Genomic DNA, 13,327 nt, shown 5'->3' with positions numbered 1-13,327 from the left:
CTGTCAAACTGTATGGTCTTCAACAAGAACCTACCTCAAGTCACCAGCCCCCTTAATATCACCTCCTTGGATGGTTCAGAACTCCTTATAACATTTACAGAGACCCAGCAGTTCCCACCATGAGCAAGCACGACAGCGGCAAGGAAAAACTTCCTTTTAAGAGGCAGAAACCTCGGACAGACCCAAACTCTAGGTGGGGGAGAGAGAGAGAGAGAGAGAGAGAGAGAGAGAGAGAGAGAGAGACAAAGTTGCTGCAGCGGCCCGGTTCGAATCTGACCTGTAGCTCTTTGCTGCGTGTCATCCCCTCTCTCTCTACCAACCTTTCCTGTCGACCTTCAGCTGTCTCTACCCAATAAAGGCATGAAATTATAAATTATAAGGAGTTCGGTCTAGACCTGCTCTATTTGAAAAGTGTCCTGAGATAACTTCTGTTATGAATTGGCGCTATACAAATAAAATTGAATTGAAAAAAAAGGCAAAAAATAATTAAGAAATCACTGATGATGATGACGATAATAGCCACAACGATGAGGGATATTTAAATAATGTTATAATGAGTACGGTCTAGACCTTATAATAATAATAATAATAATAATAATAATAATATCAGTAATATTAGCAATGGGGGTCAAGCAGGACCATGCACACTAATAAATGCTGGATTATTTTTTCTACCCAAACGTGGAGTTGAGGCTGTTGGGAGAGTTAGGTAGTTTTTACCCTCCAAAGTTACGTACGAGCAAATAGTATCACTATCTGTGTTACGTTACCATGTTATACCGGAGAGCCACAGCCCGGCTGTTAGCAAAACTTTACTCTCATATCGGGCTGCTTTGTTTTTGCCTCAAATGTTACCGAAATCACAGTCTGGAACATAGTGCTGGACACGTCTCATGAAAATCTCAAGTGTTGTGATAAATTTGGCATGTATATAATCCACCGACTGAATTGTGTTTGTAGGAAAATCCATGCTAGATGTGATGTATTGTTAGCAGGGCTGCCTTACGGCACACCAAACCATTAACCTGGTTAATGTTAGCAGCCGTTAGCGGCAGCAATCTGTCCATCAGGTAACCCTGTAAATCAGCGATAGTTGGAGCAGGTGGAAGACATAAGAAGAAAAACCAGAAAACATTTATCCATCAAATCAGAGTCGCTGTAACAATCAGTGGACAGCCGCAGGATAAGGGCATTTAAAGTCAATCAATCAATAAGTGGAAAGCTGACTGCATGACACACCTTGAATTACATCACCCTCATTTGGATAATTAAGCAGAAATGTAAACATTTTTTTACAAAATCAATAAATACATTGAAATATTTAAAATAGAATTAATTCATTAACAAAACATTATTTTTAAAAGGGGAAAGTAAAGAAAATGAATACAAAGGTAAATAAATACAGACGATATTATTAGTTTTATAAAGGGGGGGGGGGCTGCTGCAGCATCATGGAGGACGCAGAGCGCGAGCCGCTGTCGTCACTCACAGTGTTGCTATGGAGGAGCAGACAGAAGCACGAGGGCCTCACACACACACCGACAGGGCCCCGGTTACCGGCAGGTTACCGGCAGGTGACCGGCTCTCAGTGCCGAGCGGTGTGAACAGGTGTGAACGGGTGTATCTTACCCACAGCTCGGTGCCCCAGTTGCAGCTCATGATGTCCGCTCCTCGCGCTCCACTGCGGCTGCTCCTCCCGGTACCGACCGACGATCACCGCGAGCTGCTGCCGCTGCCCACCGCGCGCATCCTCAGCGACCACCGACACACACCGACCGACACACTGCCGCTGCTGTCTGTCTGTCTGTCTGTCTCACCCTCTGTCCTCTGTCTGTCTGTCTGCTTCTGTCTGCGGCAGCACGAGCACAGAGGAAGCGGTCACGCGCGGCTCGTCTCCCGCGAGGACCCTTTGTCATCAGTGAGGAGATGCTGAGATTTGTGTGTGTGTGTGTGTGTGTGTGAGAGAGTGAGTGTGGTATGAGCATGCGCAGTTGCCGCCCCGCCCTGCAGACTAATAAAATACAGATGAACGATAAATAACAAATCAATATGGTGATCGATATTTACATCATATGTACATGTGATATCAATAATATAATGAATACATCTAATAATGAGCTGTGATGTGTCAGTCAGCAGGTGGTGCATCACGTCACAGTGACATCATCACATCTGGTCTGACATCACAACATTTTATTAATAATAATAATAATTAATTGTATATATAGTATTGTATAATTATTTTTAATTATGTACTTATGCTAAGAGCTCAAACCTCCACCTCTTTTATTGATCACTGCAGGGAGATTCATCCTCAGTACTGGGAGCAGCAGAGCACAGAAACCAGTGCCTTGTTCAAGGGTAACGACTGGAATCCACAGAAAGGCTCCAGCCGGGAGTTTAATTCCCCTAATTTATCAAAATGAATCAGAAAGGCCTTATGTTATTTACCCTTTACCTGTCTATCTCCCCCTGGTGGCTGACTGCAGTATAGACTCTCTCTCTCTCTCTCTCTCTCTCTCTCTCTCCCCCTGGTGGCTGACTGCAGTATAGACCCCCTCTCTCTCTCTCTCTCTCTATCTCCCCTGGTGGCTGACTGCAGTATAGACTCTCTCTCTCTATCCCCCTGGTGGCTGACTGCAGTATAGACTCTCTCTCTATCTATCTCCCCTGGTGGCTGACTGCAGTATAGACCCTCTCTGTCTCCCCTGGTGGCTGACTGCAGTATAGACTCTCTCTCTATTCTCTCTATCTCCCCTGGTGGCTGACTGCAGTATAGACTCTCTCTCTCTCTCCCCCTGGTGGCTGACTGCAGTATAGACTCTCTCTCTATCTCCCCCTGGTGGCTGACTGCAGTATAGACTCTCTCTCTCTCTCTCTCTCTCTCTATCTCCCCCTGGTGGCTGACTGCAGTATAGACTCTCTCTCTCTCTCTCTCTCCCCCTGGTGGCTGACTGCAGTATAGACTCTCTCTATCTCCCCTGGTGGCTGACTGCAGTATAGACTCTCTCTCTCTCTCTCTATCTCCCCCTGGTGGCTGACTGCAGTATAGACTCTCTCTCTCTCTCTCTCTCTCTCTCTATCTCCCCCTGGTGGCTGACTGCAGTATAGACTCTCTCTCTCTCTCTATCTCCCCTGGTGGCTGACTGCAGTATAGACTCTCTCTCTCTCTATCTCCCCCTGGTGGCTGACTGCAGTATAGACTCTCTCTCTCAGTTTGGATGTGAGGGTCTGATAAGGCGGTTTGTAAACCCTCTCAAACTGTTTGTGATCAATCTTCAGTTCAGGAAACAGAAACCAGATCAATGAGGTGTTTCCGTCATAAAATGAATGTGTGAAAAATAAATGCATAAGACAAACTCCTGATGTTACCCGGGTCCAGGTCCAGGTCCAGGTGTGACAGTAAATATCAGACTGTCTCATCACGTGAACTTCTTGGTTCAGCTGAAATGTCAGCGAGTCTTTTTGATCTTTTATTAAATATCATCAGATCATATTTCACTCTGAATAAATCTGGAAATAATTTCTCTCTCTATCACTGAAACACAGAAGCTATTCATTTATTTTATTCTTTCAGTTTTTAACTCCATGAAGCTGCAGAACTACTTCAAGTACTGCAGTAGTTGTGGGTACTGTGTGCATAATAGTGTCTGTATTAGATGTTATTACTTAACTTCATATATGATGTGATATTAATACATTTGTTTTAATGAAACTATTGATTTTAAAACATGAGAGATCTCATAAGTGCTGTTTACAAAAAAGAAAAAGGAAATAAATCATATCTAGTAAAGAAGTAAAGAAAGTTAACTGATGAAGATTGATAGCAGAAAAACATTCTAAATATATATCTGAGTTTACATTAGTTAAAGTTCCTGAACTTGGAGAGCCACTGCTAGCTGTTGATGGCATTTGGTTATTAAAAATATACTCTTGCATTCTGTCACAAGTCCTGCCCATCTTCTACCTTTTCAACCTATGACATAATGGTGTAAATTCCACTCTGGAAAGACTCTAAAATTCAGGTTCCACCAACCTGTGGTTTTTCTGTTTTACTAGTGTCTTATCAGCCTAATTATCCTGCACATATTTGGCCTATGTTCTTATCATAGAACGCTGGTGTCTTATTTGCCTCATTATCCTGCACCTGTCGGGCCTATGTTCTTATCATAGAACCTGCAGGCTTCATGGCCTACACTAGTAGACCATGACATTTTCTTTTTACTCTCCTTTCATCAGGATTACACCATTAGAATCTAGTTTACTGTACTTCTATTTTTTAAAAAACATTTATTACCTTTTTCTTACACCATTATGTCACAGATGTCTTTTACTGTATTTTTTAAAAACTTTATAAACTTTCTAATATGATAAGAAACTTGTGTTACACTCACATATATACATTTGGTATAATTAGTGCTTGTTTTTTGCAACAACTACATTCTGTATGTTCCACACATTAAATCAAACCTTTACTAAAAACTATGGTGCTTACTACTTCATCAACAGTATTTGTGCTTATCATGCATTCATCTTTGATTAAAACATAATGCCTTCATTTAACATCATTGTGAGCTTATATAAAATCTATTCTACCTAACACTTAAAATCATCATTACTTAAAACATAGTGCTCTCTACTTGATTTCCAGTTATCTGTGTGAACAAACCATAGTGCTTACAACATAATATCCAAACTTTTGTGTGATTACTTCATTATGAACTTATAATAATGCACTAACCTACACTAAATTTTATACTACATATTCTATACTGGGACCACTGGGACCGAGTGTCACTGTGTGAAGGTTGTGAAGTGGATGTTCATTTAAATAAAGTTATTTGAAAGGAGATACTCAGTGGTCCTATCACGTACAAGGCCGCCTGACTGTTAAAGGTCAAAGGTCATCAGCCTGCATCAATCATACACACTTATAATAACTATTTAATTTGTATGATAATCAGTTTCTTTCCGACTGCAGATCAATAACTAATAAAGGTTAATGATTAGTAATACGCTGAGCAGCTGATTATTAAATATATGTTTCAGAATTACTTACCTCTAAAGCTGTTTTAGTGAATATATTAATATCAGATTATGATATTGATTTACTTTGTCTTACTGAGACCTGGTTGTCCCACGAGGAGTATGTTAGCCTAAATGAATCCACCCCCCCCAGTCATATTAATACTCACATTCCTCGAGGCACAGGCCGAGGAGGTGGAGTAGCAGCCATATATGATTCAAGCGTTTTAATGGACCCTAAACCTAAACTAAATTATAATTCATTTGAAAGCCTTGTTCTTAGTCTTTCTCACCCAAACTGGAAAACACTACAGCCAGTTCTATTTGTTATAGTGTACCGCGCTCCTGGACCGTATTCTGATTTTATATCTGAATTCTCAGAGTTTTTATCAAGTTTAGTCCTTAAATCAGATAAAGTAATTATTGTAGGTGATTTTAATATTCATGTGGATGTTAACAATGACAGCCTTAGTAATGCATTTATATCATTAATAGACTCAATTGGCTTCTGTCAGAGTGTAAATAAACCAACTCATTGTTTTAATCACACTCTTGACCTTGTTTTATCATATGGCATTGATATTGAACATTTAATAGTCTTCCAACATAATCCTTTCCTATCTGACCATTATTTAATAACTTTTGAATTCATACTATTAGATTATAAGCCATTAGGCAAAACTTCCTACAGCAGATGTCTATCTGACAGTGCTGTAGCTAAATTTAAGGAGGAGATTCCTTCAGTGTTTAATTCAATGCCATGTCTGAATTTAACATAGTCCTATAATGACTTTAGTCCATCTGAAATTGATAAACTTGTCAATAGTGCTACAGGCTCACTACGATCAACATTAGACTCTATCGCTCCTATAAAAAGGAAATTATTAAAACATAGGAGACTAGCACCTTGGTATAACCACCAAACCCGCCAGTTAAAACAAATAGCTAGGAAATCCGAAAGGAAATGGCGCTCTTCAGAATAAATTATCAGAATATCGCTCAAATTGGCTTGATAATCTTAAAATGTATAGAAAGGCCCTCCGTAATGCCAGAGGAGCCTATTACTCAGCACTAATAGAAGAAAATAAGAACAACCCTAGGTTCCTCTTCAGCACTGTAGCCAGGCTGACAGAGTCACAGCTCTATTGAGCCACATATCCCCATAAACTTAAGTAGCAATGACTTCATGAGCTTCTTCTATAATAAAATTATTACTATTAGAGAAAAAATTAATCACCAACTGCCATCAACAGTTATCAGTGGCTCTCCAAGTTCAGGGACTTCTGTCAATGTAAACTTAGATGTATATTTAGACTGTTTTTCTGCTATCGATCTTCATCAGTTAACTTCAATCATTTCTTCATTGAAGCCATCAACCTGTCTATTAGACCCAATCCCAACTAGACTGCTTAAAGAAGTTGTTCCCTTAATTGGCACTTCTTTACTGGATATGATTAATCTTTCTTTATTATCAGGATATGTACCACAGTCCTTTAAAGTAGCTGTAATTAAACCCCTTCTTAAAAAGTCCACTCTTGACCCGGGGTTTTAGCCAACTATAGACCGATTTCTAACCTCCCCTTCCTCTCTAAGATTCTGGAGAAAGTAGTCGCCAAAGTGTTGTGTGACTTTCTACTTAACAATAGTTTATTTGAGGATTTTCAGTCAGGATTTAGAGTTCATCATAGCACAGAGACAGCTCTGGTTAAAGTTAATAATGACCTTCTGACTGCTTCTGACAATGGACTTGTCTCTGTACTTGTATTATTAGATCTTAGTGCTGCATTTGACACCATTGACCATAATATTCTTTTGGGGAGACTTGAGCATCAAATTGGCATTAAAGGAACCGCACTAAGCTGGTTTAAGTCATATTTATCAGATCGCTCGCCGTTTGTACAAGTTAACGATGAATCTTGAAAAAATAAATACTACAGTTAGTCATGGAGTTCCACAAGGTTCTGTACTTGGACCAATACTATTTACTTTATATATGCTCCCATTAGGCAACATTATTAGGAATCACTCCAATAACTTTCACTGTTATGCAGATGATACGCAGTTATATCTATCAATCAAGCCCAAAGAAATTAATCAATTATCTAAATTACAAACATGTCTTAAGGACATACAATCCTGGATCACCTGCAATTTTCTGATGTTAAACTCAGAAAAAAACCAAATTCTTGTTCTTGGCCCCAAAAACCTTAGAGACTCACTGTCTAAAGATATAGTTACTCTAGATGGCATTAACTTGGCCTCTAGCACCACTGTCAGGAATCTTGGAGTTATCTTTGATCAGGATTTGTCATTTAACTCCCACATAAAGCAGACCTCTAGGACTGCCTTCTTTCATTTACGTAATTGTGGAGGTGGGCGTGGTTCGCGCTCAGCTGCAGGAGGGAGAGGTGTGGGGAAGGCCTGGGAGAGTGGCACCAGGTGAGTTGATTACCTCACCTGCCAATGATTGTCTGATGACTCTACCTTTTATCTTGGCAGTAGTGTGCTGGATCCGGAAAAAGACACACACCGAAAGACAGGCCTCTGGGCGGAAGCTGCCGAGCAGCGGTGCAGCTGCATTTTGTGCCTTAAATAAAGAGTTGTGTGAACCGACAGTCTGGTCCGGGAGTTTTGTGTGCTGGGGAACCCCGTCTGTAGCACGGCTTGCTACACTGGCGCCCACCGTGGGGCAGCACACGGAAATGTCCGATCCACTACCGCCCATGCAGCAGCCTCCACAGCAGCCACCTCCGCAGCCGGCCCCGCAGCCGCCTACGGAGCAGCCATCACAGCTGATCACACTGCTGGGAGAGATGCTGGGGCAGATCACGGCAATACACAGCCAGCAGACGGCAACAAATAGACGGCATCTGGAGGCACTCCAGAACCAGGCGGGGAAGCAGAACCAGCTGCTGGAGGGACTGCTGGCCCGGTCGGGGGCACAGTCTCCATCCCCTCCATGCTCCTCCTTTTCCGGCATCACCATGCACCGGATGACAGCGGCGGATGACCCCCAAACCTTCCTCGAAATGTTTGAGGCGACGGCGGAGGCCTGTGGCTGGCCGGCGGCGGAGTGGGCCGTGCGCCTGCTTCCCCTGCTGTCGGGAGAGTCCCAGACTGCGGCGCTCGGCCTGCCAGCTTCTGCTCGGGGGGAGTTCCAGAACGTCAAAAGAGCCATCCTAGACAGGATGGGTTTCTCCCCCGAGGATCACCGCCGCCGGTTCCGGTCCGCCACACTGGGATCCTCTGACCGTCCATTCGTCTTTGCGCAGCAGCTGAAGGACGCTGCCACCAGGTGGCTGCAGCCGGGGGGATCCAGCGGCGAGAGGCTGATGCTGGAGCAGGTGGTGCTGGAGCAGTTTGTGGAGGGGCTCCCGACCGGGACCGCGGAGTGGGTGCGGTGCCACCGACCGGCGGGTTTGGAGGCCGCCATCACCCTCGCAGAGGATCATCTGGCTGTCCACGGTGGGGACCGAGCTCCGGAGAGGCGGCCCTCTGCACCCGCCCGACCCGTGCCGGCGCCCCGCAGGAGACCCCCACCCCCGCTTACCCCCCGACTGGAAACTGTTGCCCGGCCTCTCCCTCTGCCACGCAGTAACCAACCCTCTTCTCTCTCTCCTTCCCAGGGTCCAGCCGCTACGGGTGCCGCTCTCGGCCCACAGAGGGTTCCTCAGGCGTCAGGGCAGGAGTGTTGGCGGTGCGGGCAGCCCGGGCATTTCCGCAGGGAGTGCCCTCTCATGGAGGTCGGACAGGTGGTCCGGGTTGCTGGCCCACCAACACCCTCCCCCGGTCCAGGAGGGACATACAGCGTCCCGGTAAGGATCCAAGGGGGTATACATCAGGCAATGGTGGATTCGGGCTGCACGCAGTCTATAATTCATCAGCACCTGGTTCGACCCGGGGCTTTGGTAGAGGCATCGTGGGTGGACATTAGATGTGTACATGGGGATATTCACAGATACCCGGTTGTACCCGTGGAAATTAGATATATGGGTAAAAAGCATATTGTTAAGGCTGCGGTTAGTTCCCGCCTGACGCACCCCCTGATTTTGGGCACGGATTGGCCTGGGTTTAATCGATTAGTGGGGCAGTGTGCGGGGGTGCGTTCACGGCCGGTAGGGACATGGGATATGTGCGCTGTGCTCAGTGGTGACGCGAGGTTGTCCGACGCTGCAGAGGGGGAGGGGGGATCTGTGGTGCCTCCGCCAGAGGCTCCACAGGTCCCCATGTTGCGCTCCACGGAAGATTTTCCACTCGAGCAGTCTCGCGACAATACTCTACGCTTTGCCTTTGACCAAGTGATAAAAATTGATGGTCAATTGGTGCACCCTGACGCAGCGCAGACATATCCGCATTTTGCATTGGTTAGGGACAGGTTATACAGAGTGAGTCGTGACACTCAGTCAGCAGAGGAAATCACCCAGTTGTTGGTGCCGGAAAGCCGCCGGGAAACAGTTTTCCAGGCGGCTCATTATAACCCAATGGCGGGGCATATGGGGTATGAGAAGACACTTAACCGGATAATGGCCCGATTCTATTGGCCTGGCATTAGGGCAGATGTACGCCGCTGGTGTGCATCTTGCCCGGAATGTCAGTTGGTTAACCAACCGGCCATCCCGAGAGCGCCTTTGCGCCCATTACCACTCATGGAGGTTCCATTTGAGCGTATTGGCATGGACCTCATCGGGCCATTTCACCGGAGCGCACGAGGATATCGCTTTGTATTAGTCCTAGTGGATTATGCAACTCGATATCCGGAAGCAGTGCCTCTGCGCACAATCTCTGCAAAGAGTGTGGCACAGGCACTGTTCCAGGTCATCTCCCGAGTTGGGATCCCAAAAGAAATCCTAACGGACCAGGGCACCTCGTTTATGTCACGTACACTCCGGGAACTTTATGGGTTATTGGGCATCAGGTCAATTCGGACTAGTGTGTACCACCCTCAGACCGACGGCCTTGTCGAGCGTCTGAACAAAACCCTGAAGCCCATGATCCGTAAGTTTGTGCACGATGACGGCCGTAATTGGGATAGGTGGCTAGATCCTCTGTTGTTTGCAGTGCGTGAGGTGCCCCAGGCCTCAACGGGATTTTCTCCCTTTGAACTGCTGTTTGGCAGGACACCACGGGGGGTTCTGGACCTTGTTAAAGAAAGCTGGGAGGAGGGTCCGAGCCCAAGTAAAAATGAGGTTCAGTACGTCCTGGACCTGAGAGCAAAACTCCACACATTGGGCCGGTTGTCACGGGAGAATTTGCTCAGGGCCCAGGAGCGTCAACAGCGCCTGTACAACAGAGGAACTAGGCTCAGACAATTTGCACCGGGAGACAAAGTACTTGTATTACTCCCTTCTTCCAGCTCTAAATTACTCGCCAAGTGGCAAGGGCCCTTCGTGGTCACACGGCGAGTGGGTGATGTCGATTATAAGGTTGGGCGTTCTGACAGGGGAGGTGCAGCACAGATTTACCATCTCAATCTCCTTAAAGCGTGGAGAGAGGCGGAGCCTGTTTCTGTGGTGACCACGGTGAAAGAGAGAGATGAGTTGGGGCCTGAGGTCCCAAATTCCACCAATCCTGCCTCACTCCATTGTGATGACCATCTCACACCGTCCCAGAGAGCAGACGTTGCAGCGTTGCAACAGCGTTTTGCTGACGTGTTCTCCCCCCTGCCAGGACGCACAAATCTCATACAGCATCATGTTGAGACTCACCCGGGCGTGACAGTGCGTTCACGGCCCTATCGGTTACCTGAACACAAAAGAAAGGTGGTTCAGAAGGAATTGAAGGCCATGCTGGAGATGGGGGTAATAGAAGAGTCCAACAGTGCCTGGTGTAGCCCCATTGTTCTGGTACTTAAGAAGGATGGGTCTATTCGGTTCTGTGTGGACTATCGCAAGGTGAATGATGTGTCACGGTTTGATGCTTATCCGATGCCTCGGGTCGACGAGCTCCTGGATCGGTTAGGCACTGCTCGCTTTTTCACGACACTGGATTTAACCAAGGGCTATTGGCAGATTCCCTTGTCTCCAGAGTCTAAGGAAAAAACGGCCTTCTCCACTCCGTATGGATTGTACCAATTTGTCACACTTCCTTTCGGGTTGTTTGGGGCCCCAGCCACTTTCCAGCGTCTCATGGACCGGGTCCTGCGTCCGCACTCTGCGTATGCGGCCGCCTACTTGGATGACGTTATCATCCATAGTAACAGCTGGCGGGAGCATGTGCAGAGTGTGGCGGCGGTGCTCGAGTCACTGAGGCAGGCGGGGCTCACTGCCAACCCGAGGAAGTGTGCAGTTGGACGGAGGGAGGTACGGTATTTGGGGTACCACTTGGGCAGTGGGCAGGTGCGTCCTCAGGTAGACAAGACAGCAGCAATTGCAGCCAGCCCACGGCCCAAGACCAAAAAGGAGGTGAGGCGGTTCCTGGGGCTGGCAGGTTATTACCGGCGGTTCATTCCGCACTTTGCAGACTTGACCAGCCCCCTGACCGACCTCACTCGAAAGGGTGCCTCAGATCCGGTCCAGTGGACGGAGCAGTGTCAGCTGGCGTTTGAGAAGGTAAAACAAACCCTCTGTGGGAAGCCTCTTCTTCACACACCTAACTTCTCTCTCCCCTTTATCCTGCAGACTGACGCTTCGAACAGAGGGCTGGGGGCCGTTCTGTCCCAGCAGGTGCAGGGTGTCGACCGCCCGGTGTTATACATCAGCCGGAAGCTGTCGGAGAGGGAGTCTCGGTATAGCACGATCGAGAAGGAGTGCTTGGCGATCCGGTGGGCGGTCGAGGCTCTGCGTTATTACCTGCTGGGGCGCTCGTTCACCCTCTGTTCGGACCATGCCCCCCTCCAGTGGCTCCACCGCATGAAAGATGCCAACGCCCGGATCACTCGGTGGTATCTGGCCTTACAGCCGTTTAAATTCAGGGTGGTCCATAGACCGGGGGCGCAGATGGCCGTGGCCGACTTTCTCTCCCGCTCCTATGGGGGGGGGGGGAGTAGGTTAGGCCGGATGGCGCCCCGGCCTAAATCGGGCGGTGGGGGTATGTGGAGGTGGGCGTGGTTCGCGCTCAGCTGCAGGAGGGAGAGGTGTGGGGAAGGCCTGGGAGAGTGGCACCAGGTGAGTTGATTACCTCACCTGCCAATGATTGTCTGATGACTCTACCTTTTATCTTGGCAGTAGTGTGCTGGATCCGGAAAAAGACACACACCGAAAGACAGGCCTCTGGGCGGAAGCTGCCGAGCAGCGGTGCAGCTGCATTTTGTGCCTTAAATAAAGAGTTGTGTGAACCGACAGTCTGGTCCGGGAGTTTTGTGTGCTGGGGAACCCCGTCTGTAGCACGGCTTGCTACAGTAATATTAGAAATATTAGACACATACTATCACAGACAGATGCAGAAAAACTTATCCATGCATTTGTTACTTCAAGGCTGGATTACTGCAACTCTTTATTATCAGGTTGCCCCAATAAGTCCATTAAAACGCTCCAATTAATTCAGAACCCTGCAGCACGAGTACTGACAGGAACTAGAAAAAGAGATCACATCTCTCCTGTACTAGCTTCTCTGCATTGGCTCCCTGTAAAATGTAGAATTGACTTTAAAATCCTCCTCCTCACCTATAAAGCTCTTCATGGTCAGGCCCCTTCATATCTTAAAGAGCTCATAGTACCCTATTACCCCTCTAGAACACTACGTTCTCTGAATGCTGGGCTACTTGTGGTTCCTATAGTCTCTAAAAGTAGGACAGGAGCCAGAGCCTTCAGTTACCAAGCTCCTCTCCTGTGGAACCAGCTTCCAGTTGTGGTTCTGGAGGCAGACACCCTCACCACATTCAAGAGTAGGCTTAAGACATTCCTCTTTGATAAAGCTTATAGTTAGGGCTGGATCAGGTGAGTCCTGAACCATCCCTTAGTTATGCTGCTATAGGCCTAGACTATCGGGGGATTTCCCATGGTGCACTGAGCTCCTCTCTTCCTCTCTCTTTCTGCACTCATTCATGTCCCATTAATGCATGTTACTAACTTCACTTCTTCCCCGGAGTTCTTGTGCTTTCTCGTCTCGCAGGTTCTTGTCGATCCTGGTGGAGCCTCCTGCCATGGTCCTGCTAGATTGCCATTGCCAATACTGTTGTTGCTGTGCACCTGTCTGTCTGTCTGTCTGTCTCTCGCTCTCTCTCTCTCTCTCACCCCAACTGGTCGAGACAGACGACCACACACCTAGAGCCGAAGGATCTGTCCTAGGTTTCTGCCTTTTAACAGGCAGTGTTTCCTTGCCCTTGTCTCCAAGGTCTTGCTCATGGTGGTACTGTTGGGTCTCT

At 47.1% G+C, this 13,327-nt stretch overlaps 3 protein-coding genes across 5 annotated transcripts in view; 2 read left to right on the top strand and 1 right to left on the bottom strand.

Annotated features, from left to right (window-relative positions):
- Positions 1 to 1,951, bottom strand: part of LOC127355749 (formin-binding protein 1-like) — a 30,170-nt gene extending 28,219 nt beyond the window's left edge. For both annotated transcript variants that reach the window (XM_051386883.1, XM_051386884.1), the window contains exon 1: positions 1,630 to 1,951. In XM_051386883.1, coding sequence (XP_051242843.1) covers positions 1,630 to 1,659 — 30 coding nt within the window. In that variant the 5' untranslated portion in view covers positions 1,660 to 1,951. The remainder of the gene's footprint in view (positions 1 to 1,629) is intronic.
- Positions 1 to 12,347, top strand: part of LOC127356796 (uncharacterized) — a 281,317-nt gene extending 268,970 nt beyond the window's left edge. The window contains exons 2-5 of the mRNA XM_051388819.1: positions 6,984 to 7,172; positions 7,684 to 8,840; positions 11,643 to 12,051; positions 12,319 to 12,347. Of these exons, the coding sequence (XP_051244779.1) occupies positions 6,984 to 7,172; positions 7,684 to 8,840; positions 11,643 to 12,051; positions 12,319 to 12,347 (1,784 nt within the window). The remainder of the gene's footprint in view (positions 1 to 6,983; positions 7,173 to 7,683; positions 8,841 to 11,642; positions 12,052 to 12,318) is intronic.
- Positions 1 to 13,327, top strand: part of LOC127355790 (uncharacterized) — a 70,535-nt gene that overhangs the window by 35,682 nt on the left and 21,526 nt on the right. The gene's annotated exons all lie outside the window — the stretch shown is intronic.

Source organism: Dicentrarchus labrax, unplaced genomic scaffold, assembly GCF_905237075.1.
Source record: "Dicentrarchus labrax unplaced genomic scaffold, dlabrax2021, whole genome shotgun sequence".
In the NCBI taxonomy this organism is placed as follows: domain Eukaryota; kingdom Metazoa; phylum Chordata; class Actinopteri; family Moronidae; genus Dicentrarchus; species Dicentrarchus labrax.
The sequence above is the reverse complement of the archived record's forward strand: the minus strand, read 5'-3'. Positions and strand labels throughout refer to the sequence as shown.